Raw genomic sequence first — 22,360 nt, 5'->3', positions numbered from 1 at the left:
CAGGCGAAATTATATTAATAACTATTTATATAGCACTTTTCTAAAGCAATGTTACAAAGTACTTTACAAAGAAATAAAACCAGACAAGGCAAAAAATAACAGTAAGACCAAATAAGAGTAAAAATAAAAACAGTATAAATAAATAAAAACAAATATCAAACATTTGTAAAAGCTTTCATAAAAAGAAAAGGTTTAAGATGAGATTTAAAAGAAGCTAGAAACTTGGTTTGTATTCGTTCGATGGGAAGACATTCCATAGTGTTGGGGGGGCTCTAACAGCAAAAGCCCAATCACTCTTTTGTAACCAAGACCTAGGAATAACCAGCATGGCTCCATCTGCCGATCTTAATAGCCGAGAGAGCAATAAATCAGAAACGTATGTAGGAGTAAGACCATTTAAAGCCTTAAAATTGAGAAATAAAATTTTAAAAGCCAAAAATAAAAGAGAGCCAGTGCAGGGAGGTGAGCACAAGAGTGATATAGTCATAACTCTTTGTCCCGGTAATGAGCTGAGTAGCAGCATTTTGTACCAACTGCAGATGGTGGATGGAGCCCTTGCTTATACCCGAGTAAAGTGCATTACAGCAGTCAAGGCGAGAATACATAAAAGCATGTAAAACTTTTTGCAGATCAGCAGTTGATAAAAATGACCTTAATTTTTGAGAGCAGCTTGAACTAGAGAAAGCATGACTGAATAAAATGTTTGATTATCAAAACTGAGGTTAGCATCAAATATGCTAGATACTACCTGACAGATGACCATGATTAGTAACAAAAGGGCTGATGGAATTTTCGGGACTAATCAGAATGACCTCAGACTTATCATCATTAAATTTGAGAAAATTTTTGGACATTCAGGATTTAATGTCAGAGAGGCAAGCTGTGAGATTTGCTAGGGCGCTAGGATCTGTGCATTTTAGTGGCATGTATAACTGAGTGTCGTCAGCATAAAAATGGTAAAGCACATCATGGTTTTGAATGACCTGGCCAAGGGGCATGTATAAAGAAAACAGAAGTGGGCCAAGAACTGAGCCTTGAGGGGTACCACAACTCAACTGAGCCATCGAAGGATGAAGTTACCCAGAAAAACAGAAAAAGTTCTGTTGGTGAGGTAATAGCATAATAAGCTAACAGCCAAGCCCTTGATACCAACCCCTGTCTCAAAACGATGTAAGAGGATGTTGTGATCAACTGTCAGAGGCAGCACTGCTTATCCTGCCCTCAGGATCACAGGGATGCTGGAGCCTATCCCAGCAGTCATTGGGTGGCAGGCGGGAGACACCCTGGGCAGGCCGCCAGTCCATCAGGTTCAAAAAGAGAAGTGGACGAACTATTAATAACAGAATCATTTACCCTATAGAGAACTTTAGGATTGTGGTTATTTCTTGATATTAGTTCAGAGAAGTACGCTGATCTCACATCCTTAGCTGTCTTCTGGTAAATTAACATTTGGTTTTTAAGGGTGTTATGTGCTAATTCGGACTTTCTTGACCTTCCATCTTCATTCTGATTTTCAATGGACTCTTCTAAGGGCACAAGTGTGATCATTCAGCCAGGGGAGGTTATTTGATTTTTGTTTCCTAATTTTCAATGTTGCAATTTGGTCGAGGATATAATAATAAATGGATAATACAGATAATAAGAAATAAGAGGTGATAAAGTGCAATGGTGCAGAGAATATATCAGAGATGCTGAAATAAACCTTAGCAGGTTATTTACATACATGTCTAAGGTAGATGGACATGACAGAGCATATCAGTATAAGCACAATGTACAGTTCAATATATACAAAATGGTTGAATTTATTTGACAGTTAAGTGTTCATTTGAATGACAGCCCACGGAAAGAAACTGTTTTTATATGTAGTTGTTGTAACCGTGCTGTTGAGTATGGTGGGGGACAGTGTTGAGGGACTCCTGAAGTCCACTGTCATCTCTACTGTTTTGACCATGTTCAGCTCCAGGTTGTTGTGGCTGCACCAGAGGGCCAGCTGATCAACCTCCCGTCTATATGCAAACTCGTCACCATCCTGGATAAGGCCAATGATGGTTGTGTCATCCACAAACTTCAGGAGTTTAACAGATGACCTGAGGTGCAGTCATTTGAGTAGAGGGAGAAGAGTAGAGGGGAGAGCACATCCCCATGGGGCACCAGTGCTGATTTTCCAGGTGCTGGATGTGATTTTCCCCAGCCTCACCAGCTGCCTCCTGTCTGTCAGGAAGTTTTTAATCCACTTGGAGATGGGGGCTGGTACAGTGAGCCAGGTGAGTTTGGAGTGGAGGATATCTGGGACGATGGTGTTGAATGCTGAGCTGAGGTCCACAAACAGGACCCTTGTGTGTGTCCCTGGGGAGTCAAGGTGTTTTAAGATGTAGTTCAATCCCATGTTGACTGCATCCTTCACTGACCTGTTTGCGTGGTAGGCAAACTGCAGGGGGTTGAGCAGGGGGGCTGTGATTTCCTTCACGTGGGCCAACACAAGTCTCTCAAAGGATTTCAAGACCACAGACATTGCAGCAATGGGCCTGTAGTCATTTAATCCTGTGATAGGGGGTTTCTTGGGGACCGGGATGATAGTTGAGCTCTTGAAGCAGGAGGAGACTTCACACAGCTCCAGTGATCTGTTGAAGGTCAATGTGAAAATGGGTGCCAGCTGGTCAGCACAGACTTCAAGACAGGAGGGTGACAGGCCATCCAGGCCTGGTGCCTTCCTGGACTTCTTTCTCTGGAAGAGCTAGCGCACATCCTCAACACAGATCCTCAGTGTGTTTATACAGAAGCACTTGCCACCATCCCATTTTTTTCCGTGCATTTATGCAGAAGTACATGTCGCCATCCCATTTTTTTCCCCGATAGTTCCATTTCGCGGTCCACCCAGAAGAGTTGGAACTGTGACAGATGAAATGTACTGTCCGTGATATGCTCACGAAGCCAGGTTTCAGTGAGACACATGGTGGCAGATCTGGAAATGTCCGAGTTTTTTTCTGTTTGGGAGTAGCAGATCATCCATCTTGTTGGCCACAGAGCGGACATTCACCAGGTGGATTGATGGGAGTGTGGTTCTAAATCCCTGCTGTTGCTGTTTAACGAGTGCTCTGGCTCAATCACGCCTTCGGCATCTTCATTGTAGTCCACACAGGGCTGTACCGATCAAGACCTCAGCAAGACTTTTGGTAAAATGTTTAATCAAAGTCGGTTAAAAAAGTCTATTCAGTTTGTGCAGTGGACAGTTGAAGGCTTAAAAGTTCTTCCCTGCTGTATGTGATCAGTGAGTGGGTGCTGGAAACTAAACAAATAAAGAAAAACAGAAAAAGTACAAGAGAGCGCTGAACCAAGGCTACTGTCAGCAGCGCCATCTTGATGACAGTCATTATCAATTATAAACCACACAAGCCCTATACAGATTGCAAAATTTACTCAAACATGTTTGGGCCCACTCTCCACTCTCCTCCTACAGCTAATAGAGGCATCAATTATGATAATCTGAATATCATTAGACCAGTCAGGCTCCCTGTTCAAACACCTGCCAAAGTTGCCCTACTGAACATGAGATCTTTATCAAATAATGAAATGACAAAGTGTTCCTGATTCTTGATAAGTAATTTATTTGTCGAGACACTATTTCCTCAAATAATCTTGAGATGTTTGTTAATCACAGAAACCTGGCTCAGTACTAGTGATTTTATCCCATTATGAGAAGCCACCTCTCCTGACTATATATATCTCCATCAGCCCAGACACTCTGGCCGTGTAGGTGGAGTTGCAGTAATCTACATAAATTTTACCTGCACTCCTGTTTCCTTAGACTCCTTTCTCTCCTTTGAGTCTCTTGGTTTTGTGTTAAACGGTAAATTTCCATTACCGTGTGTTGTAATCAATAGTCCACCAAAATAGGACAAAACCTTTCTTGGCAACTTCTCTGAGCTCTGATCTGGTATCATGGCAAGATATGATAAAGTTTTAATTTTTGTGATTTTAATATTCATGTATGTTGCCCTTCAAATGTACTGGCAACTGATTTTCTGCATCTTAGATTGTTTTCATTTAGTTAAATCTGTGACCTGCCCAACACATCTAAAAAAAAAAAAATCAAGACTTTTGACTTTGTCCTTTCTTTTGGGTTCTCACTTAGCAATTTTACTCTGTCTGTGTGTCAGACCATAAGCTAATTCTATTTGAAACAGAGCTCCCTTTATCCACACCACTACTCTCTGCTCCTGTGTTATCAACTCTTTCACTCCTAACCTTTTTTCCAATGCTAATGGTGCTGACCCTACTGCCTCTATTATTGAATCCTCACTCACGTCTTCACGGATATATACCAAGTCCAGTTGCACTTGATTCAACTCCTTTGGATAACCATGACCTGGATGAATGAGAACATTCACAGACATGTCACCTGCCTCAACACTGATCAATTATTAAGTATTTTTCATTACTCCCGTTTGTCTATCCTAGACTCTGTTTTACGCACGCCAAAGTTCAGTCACTCCCCAAGAAGTCTGGTATTGACTCTACCACTTTCAATAATTGCAGGCCAATTTCTAAGCTTTAATTTTTATCTGAAGTTTTAGAAAAGGTTGTGTTTAGTCAGATTTTGTCTTTTATAAACAAAAACATTTCTGAATATTCCAATCAGGGTTCTGTGAACACCACAGCATGGAGATGGTTCTCTTAATGGTGACAAATGATCTCCTCCGTGCTGCAGATGCCGGCTACTGCTCAGTCCTAATTCTTCTGGATCTTAGTGCAGCCTTTGGCCCTGTCAACCACCCTATCCTGCTTGATCGCCTGAGTAATTGGGTAGGTATTTTTGGGGCTGCCTTATCTGGTTCCGCTCCTACTTATCAAACAGATGTTTCACTGTTTCTACTGGCAGCACATACTCCATTCTTGCATATGGGGTGCAACCGAGTTCAATTTTAGTTCCACTTCTGTTCTCCTTTTACATGCTCCGATTAGGAAAAATCATTCAAAATCACAATATTTCTTTCCATTGTTATGCGGATGAAACTCAGATCTACTTCACCCTCAGTTGCCCATATATAGCAGGCCTCACTCAATTACACAACTGTCTTCAAGACGTTAAAAGCTGGATGGCTTTTTCTCTCCTTACAACACCACTAGGTCCCTTAGGTCCTCCCACTGCAGAATGTTGTTCATTCCCTGTTCTCATCTAAACAAGGCAGGAGATAGAGCTTTCTCTGTAGCGGCCCCTCAGCTCTGGAACAGCCTGCCAGAGACCATTAGAGAGGCCAAGTCTACTGAACTTTTTAAGATGCATCTTAAGACCCATTTTTATTGCTTGGCTTTTAACTTTTCTTAACCTTTCTAGTTCTACGATTTTTTTTTTATCCCTGCTAAATGCTGTTTTTACCTTATCTGTTTGTACTGCCTGTATGTACTAGCATAATTAGGTGCCATCGGCACCTGTTTTATTTTATTCTCCTTATTCGTTGTTTGTTTATTTGTTCTGTTTGTGAAGCACTTCGGTGCAAATTTTGTTTTTGTTTTAAAAGAGCTATATAAATGAAATAAACTTGAAACTTACCTCAGAGACCAGGCCGTTCAGCTGCTGGGAAAGCTGCCGCAGGCTCTCTGTGGAAGACAGTGGTCTGCAGGACAACAGAGATGCACAAAATATAGCCATTAAATCACTGGGCTCCCTGTTTGCCATATAAACTAAGGTGACTCTGTAAAATGTGGCCAGAAAAGTTTTGTGGTATTCCAATCTTTGTTCACAGCTGTAATATAATGGTGGCGTTTTCAATATACTATTCTGTCATTTTTTATTTTTCTTAACTGACACTTATGGTGATAGTGGTAGCTGTATTGTTATTTGACCACTTTAAATCTCATTAAGCCATTAAAAATGAACTAGACACCAGTACTCTTTTGTCAGTATGCTCCCCACCCTCATAAATTATAAAATATGGTTTAACCAATGACTTTGCTACTGATGTTGTAGTATCTGTTAGTAAAGTTGTGCCTGTGTGGCACTCAGACTTTGGGTGTGTGTGCTAATCACATGGGATTTGTGTTCACATTTGAAAAAAAATTGTGGGGCTTTTATGTCCTCCTTTATTGCTCAACTAAACAGTCAGTTTCTTTGCAAACTGACTGTTTAGTTTGCTAAATTTTGAAAATTGTTCTTCATATCTGACAAAATTCTTGAATTGGAAACATTTCCTGATTTAATTTTCAGCTTTGTTAAAATTCAGATTCTATTTATGATAGAGGAATAACTAATTACTTTTATGCATCATTTACTTTTACATTTTTCATGCAATCAGGCCTGTCACTACAATCAATCAGTATCCCAAAAATCTAAATGAACAGTTGTATAGACAAGATAATTTTAAAGGGTTTTATATTCCATGTGTTGAAAAAAACACATTGATCTGTTCCATGGTACTGAAAGACCTTGGCTGATAATAAATAAATAAATAAATTTTTATGTCATGACATAAAATGCTAGCGTCATGACAACCTATCTATGAGTAGAGTACATGAATGTTTCACTTCGTGTGTGTATTAGAGCTGTCAACATTGGCCAAAAATAATGTTCAATTATTCCTTCTAAAAAAAAAAACCACATAGGTTCGAACCGATTCGAATATATATTTTGCGCATCATGTCCATAAGAAGGCAAACCTTACGAGAGACATAACTATTTGTATAGTTATATTTATTTTAATGTAAACATGTTTTTTAACACTAGAACAACCGGGATTTCACTCCTACCTAAAACGACCATGAGCCGTCAAAAAAGGCCACTTGTAATTTGCACGTGATCATGTGCGTCATGTCACTATTTATGACGTGTATTGGTCGCATCATTTCCTACGCGAAGTTCATTGCTCTGTCCTAGAAACACACTAGCGTTCTCCAGTGGAGCGTATTAACTTGATTTTTGATTATTGCCAACATATCTGGTTACAGACGCCGTTTCAGACTTATCATAACTTTTTTGTGCAATCGAGCTAAAACTGATTTTAATGCAAATATATGCAATTTTAGGGGCAATCAGGGAGCGGCAGGTCTGTATCTTTTTTTTTTTACAAAATTGTTAAATTTTGAAAATCCACAACCGTCAAAATGACAGCCTTCATTGTTCTAGTGTTAAAAGATCTACATAACTACACATTACAAAATAAACAAATAAAACAACGTCTTATACTGTAAAACTTCATTTAAAGACCATAGACCTCTCTCTCTCTCTCCCTCTGCACCGTGGTTGGTGCTACAGTGAGAAATGAGAACACGCTGTCTCTCGGAGCGAGATGAATGATTTGTAACTGATGTGTTATCTTCGAGATGTGCCCTCCGGTTACTAGCAGTGGAATGGTAAGCTAAGTGTAGCTTACACACCTTGCACACAACTTATCTCGAGGTTCCACAATTTTTCCATTTTCTGACCAAAATCCGAAGTATTTCGGGTGTTTTAGATTGTTCGGAGTAAAAATCACTCTCTGCAGCCGAGTTGGGTTGTGAACTCGCTCGTTCGCTTGTTTCAGCTTGACCTAAATTTCACATTCAGAGCAGCAGCCAAGGCCCTTGTATGAATTCGTGAGGCAGACAGCTGCGGTAGTGCTTCTTTTTTTTTCCACAAATGAATATTAATTTTCACACTCTAATGTGTTTTTTATTTTGTGTTTTTTTGTTTTTTACAATTCGGTTATATAGACTACTCATTCACAGCCCTAGTGTGTATGGTGTGGGGGGGGAGGCAGGATGGTGGTGGGTTCTTCAGAGAGAGGAGGGAGGAGTCAAAAATGAGGATGAAAGTGGCACTACAAGGGGTCTAAAATAAATAAAGCTGACCCACCTATTTTCCTCCATCAAATTGTCATTTCCATTGGTGTCAGGGTAGTTCTGCAGAGACAGATTCAGACAAAACAGAGAGACAAAAAGATGGACAGAGTGAAAGATAACCATTGTTAATACATATGCTAAAGTAGTGTTTATGTGATGACAAGGCTAATGGAGCACTTGAAAAACCACATGCTCACAAGCACAGGGAAAAAAAACAAATCTTCCCCTTTTATCACATAAATATAACAGGTATTGTAATGAGCAATAACACCACTGGGTATAATATTAGGTCTACATACTATGTAAATGTAGACAGTTTATCAGAACAAATACATTCATATATATGAAATAACAGCAACAACAACAACAACAAAAAACTGACAAAAACCACGAGGAAGAACCAACAGGGGCTGAGACAGAATGACACAGCTGGATAAGACAATGAGATAAAATGATTAACAGACAGAAGAGTAGTAATCACCTGCAGCTCAGTGTTGTTACTGACAGACTCAGGGTTAGTAGTGGTTATAACACTAGCAGGGTTAGACAGAGGCAAGCCACAATCAGGCTCTCCTTTAAGGTCCACCAGCAGCTGTGGTACTGGAGACCCTCTGGCATCCAGGTCAGCACAGGTCTGAGATGACACACACAAACACACTAGTTTACAGAGAATGGTTAAGGATAGCACTCTTTCAGAATCCAACACAGCAAAGGCAGAAAAATTACAACATAGTTTTGCAGTGACCAAAAGTTAAAAAAAAAACTTGTTAATCATCTTTCCAGATATGGACATGCCAGCATGATATACCAACAGAACATGTGTCCAGGTGCAAATGCCACAGCCATGCACATCTATTGAATGAACCAGATATCCAACTGATATGGGGACCCAACATTACACTTCCATGACATTAGCTGGTAAGTACTGAATCATCAGCAACAGTTAAATTAACATGCCAAAAACTGAAATGAAAGATCACTATCTCACTCTGCTATGCCTAACATTGGTCTCCCCAACGGTGTGCATTTACTACCAATACCCTCTCTTCATGTGGATTCTAAAGCATTGCATAAATTGAAGGAGCTAGACTTGAACCTATTTTGTGCTTTTAAATCTAGTGAGCGCAAACAGGTTCTCTTGAGGTAAACAGGGAAATTTTGAGAGCAGGGCATAATATCACATACCACACAGGAAACAGGTAGTGGCAGTGGGGGATGCAGAGCAGAGGGGAAAAAACATAAGAAGAAAAACAGAGGGACAGAAATAGAGAGGCTCACCTGCCTGCTGCCACAGGGAGGCAGGACAACTCCATTGCTCTGACTAAGTGCTTTCAGAATACTTTCAAACTACAAGAAAGAAGAGACAGTGATGGAGGGTGAAGGAAGTGTGCAAGGGACAAAGTGACCAACACACAGAAGCTATGTTTCCATCCAAATGTCAAATTTAACTTATGTGAATTCTTCAGAAGTCTAACATTTACATGTAATTCAGGGGCATTTATTATCTGGCTTTAGGGAAATTGCTTTATATAAAGGTGTGACAAGACTACCTCATTAAAAACAACAGAAAAATAAAGGTGGGTGTACTAAAATAGCTTTATGGAAACATAGCTACAGGGAGGCATGTGCTACAAGAAATTTTGAGGGAAGAGATTTCGAAATAGGAGACAGCTTATGGAAGAAAACGTACAGCCATGCTTATATCCATGTTGGTGGATTGGTCAGTAAAGAGTGGTTTGTGACTCATCAAGTTTTATCTCACAAAAACTGAAAGTGAACATTTCGCCAACCAATTTTCATCACTGTATTTACACCTTCTGTAAACAAGGGTTAACTGAACCCTTCTTTTTAAATAGAAAAAAATGGCACACATGACAAAAATGCAACACATGTAAGACTGAGGACAACAAAACTTGCTGGAAAAAAGTGATCTCATTTATTGAGCTACGTGTTTTGCTTTTCACAGCTTCATCAGACTCATCACGATGAGCCTGATTCATGGGTATTGCTGATTCACAGACCCAAAATTGAACCCTCAAAATCTATGACATTAAGATTTTGTTCATAGTTGTTTTTTTTATATGGATTAAGCAGCACAATTATCTCCCTTATTTTCTATTTTACAATAAAAAAAGATGGACAGTGATGGACAGCCTCTCTCTCATTTTCTTCATTCATCAGCCCCTCAAAGTACTCCTTCCACCTTCTCAACTCACGCTCCTCACTTGTCAGCACATTTCCATTTCTATCCTTCATCACCCTAACCTGTTGCACATCCTTCCCAGCTTGGTCCCTCTGTCAAGCAAAACAGTACAAGTCCTTTTCTCCTTCCTAAGTGTCCAACCTCTCATACAACTCACCATACACCTTTTCCTTTGCCTTTGCCAACTGTCTCTTCTCCTTACGCCACATCTCCTTGTATTCCTTGTCTACTTTCTTCATCTATCTGACAATCCCACCTCTTCTTCGCCAACCTCTTCCTCCGTATACTTTGCTGTACTTCCTCATTCCACTCTCCATTCTCCTTGTCTTCCTTCCTCTGTCCAGATAACACACCAAGTACCTTCCTAGCTGTCTCCCTCACCATTTCTGCAGTAGTTGCCCAGCCATCCGGCAACTCTTCACTACCACCCAGTCTTAACATCTCCCTGAACTCCACACAAGTCTTCCTTCTGCAACTTCCACCATTTGATCCTTGACTTTGCCTTCACTCTCTTCCTCTTCTTGATCTCCAAAGTCATCCTACAGACCACCATCCAATGCTGCCTAGCTACGTTCTCTTGTCACCACCTTGCAGTCTCCCATCTCATTTAAACTGCACCCCCTGCATAAGATGTAGGCACCTGTGTGCCCCTTCCTCTACTCTTATATGTCACCTTGTGTTCCTCTCTTGTCTTGAAATACGTATTCACCACAGCCATTTCCATGCTTTTATCAAAATCCACCACCATCTGTTCTTCTATGTTCTTCTCCTTGACACCATACCTACCCATTACTTCCTCATCACCTCTGTTCCCTTCACCAACATGCCCATTGATGTCTACTCCAATCACCACTCTCTCATCCTTGGGTATACTCTCCACCACTTCATCCAACTCACTCCAGAATTCTTCTTTCTCTTCCATCTCACACCCTACCTGCGGGGCATATGTGCTGATACCGTTCATCATCACACCTTCGATTTCCAGCTTCATACTCATCACTCTGTCTGACACTCTCCTCACCTCCAACACACCCTTGACATACTCGTCCTTCAGGATGACCCCCTACCCCATTTCTTCTCCCATCTAGGGCTGCAACGATTAGTCGACATAATCGACGACGTCGATCATAAAAACTCGTCGACGCAGAATTTTAGCTTCGACGCGTCGTATAAAAACAATCAGAGCCAGTAACGTTAACTCAAAACCGCACAAATGTTCATTTGTAACTGCAATGCCCTATAGGAAGTGCTGGGGGCAGTATCGCTTCCATCGTCTGATATAACTGCATTTTGCATGAACGACGAAGAGAAGAAGAAAGCGTATGAACGATGGTGGAAAGGAGAGCGAATGAGGCTAATGAAGAGCAAAAACCAGCGAGACCGAGACTATCAAAAGTCTGGGAGTATTTCACAGATGACAAGCCAAAGAAGTCTGCTAAACGAACGCTATTTCAGTTATGTGGATTCTGCGTATCCACCAACGAGCTGTATGTAACATAGGTTAAACAGCACCAAGCTTGCAGCGTAGCACACTACAGCTTAGAGTTGTTTAGCTCCGTCATTTATCACCGAGTGTCATGTTTTTGCAGACTGGAGTATTAACTAGCTAAGTTAAGATTGCTAAGGTTAGCTAAATGTTAACGAGTTCTAACATTCACTGACTCTGCAGTAACTTACTGCGCTATGAGCTCTAGGTTTCTTTTTTTTTTCAGTTGAAAAAAATTGAACTTTTTGGGCTAAAGCGCAGGCAAGACTGCAGAGACGGGGAACGTTAGCACCATCTAACATTAGCTAGCTATCTTACTTAGCTAGTCAATCTGCAGTCTGCAAAAACACGACACGGTGCTAACGTGAGCTGTCTGTAGCCTAGACAGTCAACTAGCTTTCCCAGTGCGCTCTAATCAGCTGTAGCTTGTCGTGGCGTTAGCTAGTTAGACTGGGTTGGAGCATATCAATAATTCAGTTGTAAGATATTTATTCATTTAAATGGTTTAATTGGTATTAGGCAGTACACTAAGATAAACTGATACCATAGCCTACAACTTGTGATGATAATTAATACAGCTTTCTGTTTTGTTCTCTTTCTATTTTAGTACTAAGCAAAGGCGTGTGGATGAGTTCATCCTGAAGAGAGGCTCATGCACCCCTCAAATGGCTGGAGTCTTAACAGAGAGCATCCTCAACATGCTCGTCAATGACATGAGACCAATATCCATGGTTGAAGATGGGGGATTTAAGCAGATGGTCACCACATTCCATCCAGGTTACACCTTACCTTCCAGAACTCATTTTACTAAGCTTATGGAGCGAAAGTATGAAGCTACTTTTGGTAAGGTTAAAGATGCTCTTAAAGCAACCAAGAATAAGATTGCCATGACAACTGATGCCTGGACCAGTGTCGCGACAGAGGCATATCTTGGCATCACCTGTCACTTTATAAGTGATGACTGGGAGCTCACTAGCTTCTGCCTTACAACCATGCCACTCGAAGAACGGCACACTGGACCCAACATTGCTGCATGGATTGAGCAGGCTGTGGAAAGGTTTGAGATCCCTCCAAGCAAGATTGTGGCAGTTGTTCATGACAATGGCTCCAATGTCGTACTGGCTGCAAACATCTTGCAGGAAAAACATGGGTGGGTGTCTATCCGCTGTGCAGGCCACACTTTACAGTTGGTGATCAATCGTGCACTGAAACACCCTCAGATCAGTAAAGCACTGGGAGCAGCAAGGTGTCTCGTCGAGCACTTTAAAAGGAGCGAACTGGCTTCAAGCAAGCTTAAGACAAAGCAGAAACAGATGGGGACCCCGGAACACAAACTTGTCCAAGATGTCTCTACCAGGTGGAACAAAACCTATTATATGGTGACTCGCATGCTGGAACAGAGATGGCCACTGACTGCGACTCTGTCTGACCCGGCAGTAACACAGAGAGGGAAACAATACCTAGACCTCAAAGCTGATCAGTGGACCCTGCTAGATGAACTGGCCAAAGCTCTCCAGGCCTTTGAATGTGCCACTGTCTACTTGAGTGGTGAAAGCTATGTGACAGTCTCCGCCCTGCCTCCACTAGTCAGAGGGCTTTTGAAGTCCACCCACACTGCCTATGATACAGCTCCTGTGCAGGCCTTCCAGGCGGCTGCTTCAGAGGAGGCCACTGCACGCTGGTCAAGAGAGGTCACCATCACAGATGATGACCCAAGCAAACAGATCATTGCAGCTGCACTAGACCCACGATTTCGAAAACTGAAATTCCTGATACCAGAGGAGAGGTTCAGTGTTCAGAATAAAGTACAAGCTCTGGCCCTACAGTCCAAGGATGGGAGTACAGTGAATAACCAGCACACCAGTGGGAATGAAGAAGCCACAGCAGCATCAGCTGACAAGGATGCCACAGACTCAGCTGAGGGAACTACAAATAGGTCTGTTTCAGCTCTCGATTCACTGCTTGGATGTGACTCAACAGACAGTGACAGTGAGACCAATGATGAAAAGGATGCGCGCAACCAAGCGATCAGTAATGAAGTGCTGATGTACTTCGGAGAGCAGCCCCTGTCAAAGACAGAAAGTCCCCTGTCTTGGTGGAAATTGAATGAGGCAAAGTATCCAACCCTTGCATCACAAGCCAAATCGTTTTTGTGTATTCCAGCTACTTCTACTCCCTCTGAGCGTCTCTTCTCAGCAGCTGGGAACATCGCCTCAAAGAAGAGAGCCAGCCTCACTCCAGAGCACGTCGACATGCTCACGTTCCTGCACTGCAGTTTAAAGTGTTTATGAACTGCAGGAGATCAGAGTAAGACACACATATACACACACACAGCTCCTCTCACTCACACACAGCAAACAAAAGACCTACAAGTCTGTCTGAGCTGACTCATTCTCCCCTCCTGTTGGAGATGGTGGAGCCTAGTGAGTGGATCCACGTCCCCCTCCTGGACCAGGTTAACAGCCCCATCAGAACCGCGGTGCTGGGGCAGAGGCTGCTATTTTGAGTTACTTTTAAAACATTATTTGCACATTATCTTTATGTTTTGACTTGCACTTTAATTTGTATTATTTAATTTATTTATTTTGTTTTTATTATGATTGATAATGCATTTACTTTCATTTGTATTATTTAATGTATTTATTTAGTTTTCATTATGATTGATGATGCATTTGATTAAACAAGTAGCTCCAAAACAAGTTCCAAATTCAAATGTTTCATGAGTCATTATTTTAATTCGCTATGGGATCATGTTATGTTAAGGCAGAGAGACACAGGGCGACATTCACAAGTGTGCAGACTTAAGCATGTGAGGTAAAATGTGCACTGGAGCACGGAAGAGGATCCGCGCCCTCACGAAGCAGAGATGGAGGGTGTGAAAGAAATAATCGTTAGATTAGTCAACTAATCGAAAAAATAATCGACAGATTAGTCAACTACCAAAATAATCGTTAGTTGCAGCCCTACTCCCATCCACACCATGGTAGAAGAGTTAGAACCCACCTCTGATGCACCTAGCCTCATTCCCTTTGCACACAGTATATCTACTTTCCTTTTCTCCATCATATCAGTGAGCTCTCTCCCTTTACCAGTCATAGTACCAACATTCAAAGTTCCGAGTCTCACCTCCACACTCCTACCCTTCCTTCTCTCCCGCTGCTTCTGAACTTGCTTTCCCTTTCTCCTTCTTCTTCACCCAACAGTAGAATAGTTTCCACCAGCAAAGGTTTTACGCCAGATGCCCTTCCTGACGCAACCCTCCCCATTTATCTTGGCTTGGGGGAATGGCACTAAGAGTGCACTAAAAAACGATTATTTTGATAATTGACAAATTAGTCGATTATCACAATGATTAATTAAATATGTCAATTAAATGGTCAGAACAGGAAATTTCTGGGTATGACAGTGACTGCAGGATAGCAGAATGGGGATAAAACAAAGCAAACTTTTAACTGACAAGTCTTATCTGACAGGATGTGTGAAAATCATATGTGAAAAAATGGTTATGACTCCTGTAAACAGCTTTCAATGTGGGAAAAGAAATTTGGATTGCCTGAAAGTGGTAGTTTTAGTGTAAATGAGCTACAACAATTGCAGAATTTCATCTCATAAAAATAATAATAATAACAATAATAATAATAATAATCATAATAATACATTTTATTTGTGGGCATCTTTCAGTTCACTCAAGGACACCATCTCATCATCAGCCGTTTCTCCGGCGTTGGGTCAAAGTGGCAGCAAGCTAAGTAGGGCACTCCAGATGTCCCTCTCCCCAGCAACGCCCTCCAGCTCCTCCTGGGGGATCCCAAGGCATTCCTAGGCCAGATTGGACATGTAGTTCCTCCAGCGAGTTCTGGGTCTACCGTGGGGTCTCCTCCCAGTTGGACGTGCTTGGAAAACCTCCAAGGAAGGCGCCCAGGAGGTACCTGAAACACCTCAACTGGCTCCTTTTGACATGAAGGAGCAGTGGCTCTACTCCGAGCTCCCTCTGGATGTCTGAGCTCCTCACCCTATCTCTAAGGCTGAGCCCAGACACCCTATGGAGGAAACTCATTTCAGCCGCTTGTATCTACAATCAAATCCTTTCGGTCACTACCCAAAGCTCATGACCATAGGTGAGGGCTGGAACGAAGATTGACTGGTAAATTGAGAGCTTTACCTTCTGGCTGAGCTCCCTCTTCATCACAACAGTCCAGTACAACGTCCGCATTACTGCTGATGCTGCACCAATCCGCCTGTCAATCTCTCGCTCCATCCTACCAACACTTGCGAACAAGACCCCGAGATACTTGAACTCCTTCACTTGAGGCAACAACTCAGCCCCAACCTGGAGGGAGCAATCCACCATTTTCCAGTAGAGAACCATGGCCATGGACTTGCTGACTCTTATCCCGGCCATTTCACACTCAGCTGCAAACCCCCCCAGTGCGCACTGAAGGTCGCGTTCTGATGAAGCCAACAAAACCACATCATCTGCGAAGAGCAGAGATGCACTTCTGAGGTTCCCAAAACGGACACACTCCTCACCTTGGCTGCACCTTGAGATCCTGTCCATGAATATCACAAACAGAATCGGAGACAAGGGACAACCTTGGCGGAGTCTGACACCCACCAAAAACATGTTTGACTTTGTGCCGAGAATATGGACACAGCTCTCACTTTGGTTATAAAAGGACCGCATGGCTTGTAGCAACTGCCCCGGTACCCCATACTCCTGCAGTACCCTCCGCGGTTGTAGGCCTTCTGCAAGTCCACAAAACACATGTAGACTGGCTGGTCAAACTCCCATGTCTCCCTCAGCACTTCCGCAAAGGGTAAAGAGTTGGTCCATTATTCCACGGCCAGGACGGAATCCGCATTGTTCCTCCTGGATCTGAGGTTTGACAATCGGTCAGTGCCTCCTTTCCAGCACCCTAGAGTAGACTTTCCCAGGGAGGCTGAGTAGTGTGATGCCCCAATAACTGGTCACAATTGCAGAATAAGATGGAAAATACGAAAGACAAAAAGGAAGAGGTAAAATAGATTGGAAAGCGTTGATCATGTGGAAAGAGGAGGCAGAGAAAATAATTGGCAAAAGAATAGTGAGAAGAGATACAAGGGTGTGGGAGGGGGAAAATTAATCAGTCCTCAGCTTTCACAGAAAGACCTAGATCTCCTCCCAGGCTCAGCCGCTCATTAGAGACTCATAGACCAGCAGCAGCACACCCATCTGTATCAACAGGCCCAAGAACAGCTGGCTGCAGCAGCAGAGCCCGTCACGCAGAGCCCAGCGACCACCCTGCCTCCACATCAGGCGGGTACAGCCAAGGATGCATCCTCCTCCCCACAATGCAGGTCAACCCCAGGAACTGACACATTCAGCCCCATTGCTGGAAGAACGAGTTCGCAAAGCATTTATGCCCTCCCAATGATTGAAGTGCCAAATCCGAGAGCAGACGGACATGCCACAATGTATGTCTACAGGGCCTGGACACCAGACAAAATTAAATCAGTCGCCAGTGACCTGTCAGACATATCCACATATGGAGGGATTGCAGTTGTTAATGTGTTGCTTGAGACTGTACACCAACACAGACCAATGCTGAGAAAAATCCAATCTCTTCTGATGCACAGCATGAAATTGAAATGGGGCAGAGTGCAGGAGGGCTGGCCAGAAGAGGATGGCCGTTACAACAGGGCAGACAATGCCGATTGAATATCAATGCCAGGACATTTTTATGACCTTTTTTTTTTTTCCCTCTCACAAGCATTTATCCAAATTATTGGAGAGGAAGCAGAGGGGCCCTTATGTCAACTTAGCTACCATTTAGTTGTTCATATATGATCCTGCAACCCCTAACTGAGTATGTGAGGCTTGTGCTCTCATTTGGGGAAAGTGGGATCGGGTGGGGGGGGTAATGTTCTTATTTTTCTTTTTTTTTGTTTTACTTTTATTCTTATCAGTGTTTACAAGGACATTATGTGTGTACACTGCTACTATTCAAACTCAATATGCATCCTAGCTTACCTTCGCAAGGTGGCGGCATTACTTTCACTAGCTGGAATGTGCGTGGATTGGGAAATGTGCTCAAATAAGCTAAACAGTTAAAGAGGATGTACTTCCTCTGTCAGCTCAAGAAATTCAACCTGCCTCAGGAACTGTTGATTCAGTTCTACACTGTAATAATCCAGTCTGTCCTCTGCATATCCATCACTATCTGGTTTGGTTCAGCCACCAAACAGGACAGGGACAGACTACAACAGACAGTTAGGTCTGCAGAGAAAAGCAGTGGTGCCAACCTGCCCTCCATTCAGGACTTACACACCTCCAGACTCAGGAAACAGGCAGGCAACATCACTGCAGAGCCATCACACCCTGGTCACAACCAGTTCCAACTCCTCCCCTCTGGCAGGCGCTACAGAGCACTGTACCCCAAAACAACAAGATATAAAACAGTTTCTTTCCGTGGGCTGTCATTCAAATGAACGCTTAATACTGTCAATAAATCCAACCATTTTGTATATACTGTACTGTACATTATACTTATACTGGTACGCTGTCATGTCCATCTACCTCAGGCATGTATGTAAGTAACCTGCTAACATCTATTTCAGCATCTCTGATATACTCTCTGCACCATTGCACCTTATCACCTCTTATTTTGCCTGTATATATTCAATCCTTGTGTATATATCTGAGGAGTGTTGTGTTGTAGTGTTTTTAATCTATGTTAAGTACACAGAGAGCCACAAAACCAGAGTCAACTTCCATGTTTGTGCAAACCTACATGGCCAATAAAGATTTTTCGGATTTTGATTTCAGGATATGCAATTAATTGGCAGAAGACTGCATTTATGTTACTGGGTGCTGAACTTAGCACTGAATTTCTGCATAATCTCCTCTTCAAAATTACAGATAAACTGAAGTATCTTGAAGTAGTTCTGCCAAAAGACCCTAAACTGATTTTTAATTAGCTTTCTTGAGAAACTGGAAAAAGTGAGGGGGGGACATTGAAAAATTAGTGGAGAGAAGACGATGAAAGTTAGTCGGAGCAGGACAGAATACATGTGCATGAACGAGAGGGACGACAGCGGAATGGTGAGGATGCAAGGAGTACAGGTGGCCATGGACGGATTAATGCACGGCCCGACGGGGCCCGGGCCCCAGGGCCCCGCCCTTCTGGGGGCCCCCAAGATTAGCGAAATTACGTCCTCTGAAATCCGCCCAATGATTACCCCTTCTATAAATAATCATTACAAGAGGTACTGTCGATTACCAGGGTTTATATAAGACATGATTTCACTAGAATTCTCAATCATGGTGGCAAAATATTTTTTTCCAATTGTATGCCAAAAATATTCCTGTATTATTTCAAATATGGATTCATTAGCCCCAATGTGCAATTAATGTTATAGGCTACACATACAAACAAAAACAAAAATCATTAAAAAATTAAAATAAATTGCATCATGGGCCAATAGATTTGCTCTTGACAATCATGATTCACGTTCAAGTACGTAGCTACGTCAGCGTCAACGGTGTTTCTAAACAGTACCAGCATGAACTGCATCGCAAAAGGAAGCCGAGGGGGTTTTCTGATGACTCGAGCGAACCTGCAGCATCACTGGAAGGAAGCCAGAAGTTCAGAGTCGAAACTTTTAATGTTATCACTGATCGATTACTGACTTGTCTGGATCACCGACTGCAGGCCTATATGCAGGTGAACAATCTTTTTGGGGTGTTGTTCGAAAAGAACCCTGCTGATTTGAGTGACGCTCGCAGGCGAGCCATGGAATTGGCTGCTGCTTATCCAAATGACTTGGAAAAAGATTTGGCCGGCGAACTTTTACAGTTCGTTTTTTTTGTGAAAGATGAGCCTGGTCAACAATCCCCCACACAACTGCTGCAGATGTTGATCAAACATGGGCTTAACTCAACCTTCCCAAACGTTTTTATCACACTGAAACTGTTCCTGACTTTACCCGTCACGAATTGTGAAGGTGAACGTTCCTTTTCGCGATTAGCACGTATAAAAAACGAACTAAGATCAAAAGTGGGCCAAAAGAGGCTGAAAGCAGTTATGGCTATCGAATCAGACCTATTGAGATCCATGGATTTTAACGATGTCGTCGAGGACTTTTCCAGGAGAAAGTCAAGGAGGAAGACTGCCTGAGACAAGGAGATAATGCTTAAAGCCTGGTAAGACCACGGGGGTTTCTTACTTAATGCTGTGTCTGCTGATTTGGCGTTTGGAGATGTAACTTAAAGGCCGGCTCAGGCAGGCTAGGTAACCATCTTCGCCATGAGACAATAATTGGGTTGTCTATCGGTCCTATATCGTGTTATCTTGTGCGCTCGTGTTTGCCGCAGTTACGGGCACTATTCGTTGCTGTTGTATCACGAAAAATCACTGTCACATCATGATTGGCTTGCTGATAACTTTTTTATTTACTTTATTATTCACGCGTTTTCCAATATTGATACCAAAGCGTGTATTCCGATTCTTTTCGGTGCTTGTATAAATTGTTGGCACATGTGAGGTGTGTAAAATGCTTTTTATAATCTTGTGACCTTACTGGTTATGCTAAGCTAATTAATTTCTACTCAATATGGGCGCAGCCATATTTAATGTTTATGTCAGTAGCCTATACTGTACTTTGTTACACGGCTTTGTTGAATACTAGATTCTGATTGGTCAATTACGACATTCAGCGGTGTGTTATTTCTTGATAGACACCGCTGCTAGGTATAACAGACCGTTGCTATGCGTAGAACGTAGAAATCTAACGTAATCTGGATGAATGGAAGCAATAGCCTACAATAATTTTTAAATCAATAAAAACATTTTTTGTTATAGTTTGTGGCAAATTACTGATTTATTTAGTAAGTAGAGAAGCGTCGGGGTCCTGCATCACCCTGTCGGGGTTTATTTCGTAATAATAACCGGCTCACTGTACATTATCCCTTACATATTCAATGCATTCTGGGAGGTAACGTTAACGTGACGTTTGCGCGCCTTAGCAGTTAGTGCTGGTGACGGGTGAAATAATAATAACAATAATAATAATGTAACATTTTGTAGGTCCTTTAATAATATCACATGCATTGCGTTGTTTCCGGTGATTACTGTAAGTTACATGACTAATCAAAACTGCTTGGTGAAATTGCATTCAGACTCTCTGGTGTTGTTATAGGGGGGCCTCGTGAATTATTGTGCCCCGGGCCCCAGATTGGTTTAATCCGTCCCTGCAGGTGACGGAGGCGTATGAGTTTAAATAGTTGGGGTCAACTGTTCAAAGCAAGATTTAAAGAGAAGGTTTACAAGATGGTTGTGAGACCAGCTATGTTATAGGGTTTGGAGACAGTGGCACTGACGAAAAGACAGGAGGCAGAGCTGGAGGTGCCAGAGTTGAAGATGCAAAGACTTTCATTGGGAGTGATGAAGAATGACAGCATTAGGAACAAGTATATTAGAGGGATAGCTCAGGTTGGACAATTTGGAGACAAAGCAAGAGATGCAAGATTGAGATGGTTTGGATATGTGCAGAAGAGAGATGCTGGGTATATTGGGAGAAGGATGCGGAATATGGAGCTGCCAGGGAAGAGGAAAAGAAGAAGACCAAAGAGGCGGTTTATGGCTGTGGTGAGGGAGGGTACGCAGGTGGCTGGCATGACAGAGAAAGATGCAGAGGACAGGAAGAGATGGAAACGGATGATCCGCTGTGGCGACCCCTAATGGGAGTAGCCGAAAGTAGTAGTAGTAGACTCTAAAGGCATAGATATCAGTCCGCTGTCTGGAGGGGAGGTTCAAATTAACTTCCACATTTACCCCAATAATTAACAATCCTGAATGTTTGCCAGGAATGTTGGATACTGGCTTCTGGTAACGGGATAACAAAGATATAACCAAATTGGGAGACTTAATTTCAAATGCTAGTTTAATGTCATTTAAACAACTTATAAAGAAATCCCAGCTCCAAAAAAAAAAGATTATTTTCATTTCTTACAAATAACACACTATAAGGAAGACCCTTAGACATCGCCCTGAGATATCTGGTATTGAGAAACTGCTGTTTCAACAACCAGGGAAGGTATCTTTATGTTTGTTCAATGATAAAATGCACATCATGTACTTATACACAGAGGGTTAAAGGTGTATGGGAGAAGGACTTGTTGGTGACAACTGATGAGGAGACTTGGGAGCATATTTGGAGTAATGCCAAAAAGATATCCATCTGTACTCAAACCAAGGCCATCCAGTTTAGAATTATACACAGAATACATAATATATCCCATAATTGCTGACATTCTGTTAACCCCTCACTTACTCCTCGGTGTCTCAATTATAAAACCGAAGTAGGTACCTTAACCCATTGCCTATGGTCATCTCATAAATTACAGAAGTATTGGTCTGAAGTATTGTTTGAAATTGAAAAGGTATTTGACAAAGTTTTAGAAATTGATCCAATGACACTGATCTTGGGCCTCCCAAGTAGAAATATAACTACTGCAAAAGGTTATATATCATTCTTAATTTTGTTGCTAGAAAAATATATATTATTACAGTGAACTAGTGATAAGGGCCCTACTGTAAAGGGCTGATGTTAAGTTGTATTTGAGCCGTTTCCTTTGAAATGAATATCTTACATGTATTCTACACACCAAAACAGATCAATTCTACAGAGCGTGGCAGCCATATCGGAATTATTTTGGATGTGAGTTTTCTTCCATTATATTACAAGGACTCTCCTGAACCTGAACTCTTGTAACCTATAACTTATCTGTTATATAGGCTATTTCCTGTAATCGCCTGTATATGTTTGCTGATCTGAGCTGTTTGTGTTTGTTTGTTTTATTCTTGCATATATATTTG

At 42.1% G+C, this 22,360-nt stretch overlaps 1 protein-coding gene across 2 annotated transcripts in view; it reads right to left on the bottom strand.

The window, feature by feature from the left end:
* golga2 (golgin A2) overlaps positions 1-22,360 on the bottom strand; it is a 65,620-nt gene that overhangs the window by 36,875 nt on the left and 6,385 nt on the right. The window contains exons 3-5 of one of the 2 annotated variants that reach the window (XM_056290334.1): positions 8,297-8,449; positions 7,829-7,875; positions 5,552-5,615 (exon numbers count right to left, since the gene is read on the bottom strand). In XM_056290334.1, coding sequence (XP_056146309.1) covers positions 5,552-5,615; positions 7,829-7,875; positions 8,297-8,449 — 264 coding nt within the window. The remainder of the gene's footprint in view (positions 1-5,551; positions 5,616-7,828; positions 7,876-8,296; positions 8,450-22,360) is intronic. The other variant, XM_056290335.1, reaches the window with a different exon arrangement.

The sequence above is a fragment of the Lampris incognitus genome, chromosome 12 (genome assembly GCF_029633865.1).
Source record: "Lampris incognitus isolate fLamInc1 chromosome 12, fLamInc1.hap2, whole genome shotgun sequence".
NCBI classification, from domain to species: Eukaryota; Metazoa; Chordata; class Actinopteri; order Lampriformes; family Lampridae; genus Lampris; species Lampris incognitus.
Note: the sequence above shows the minus strand (reverse complement) of the source record. Positions and strands in the feature narration are given on the sequence as shown.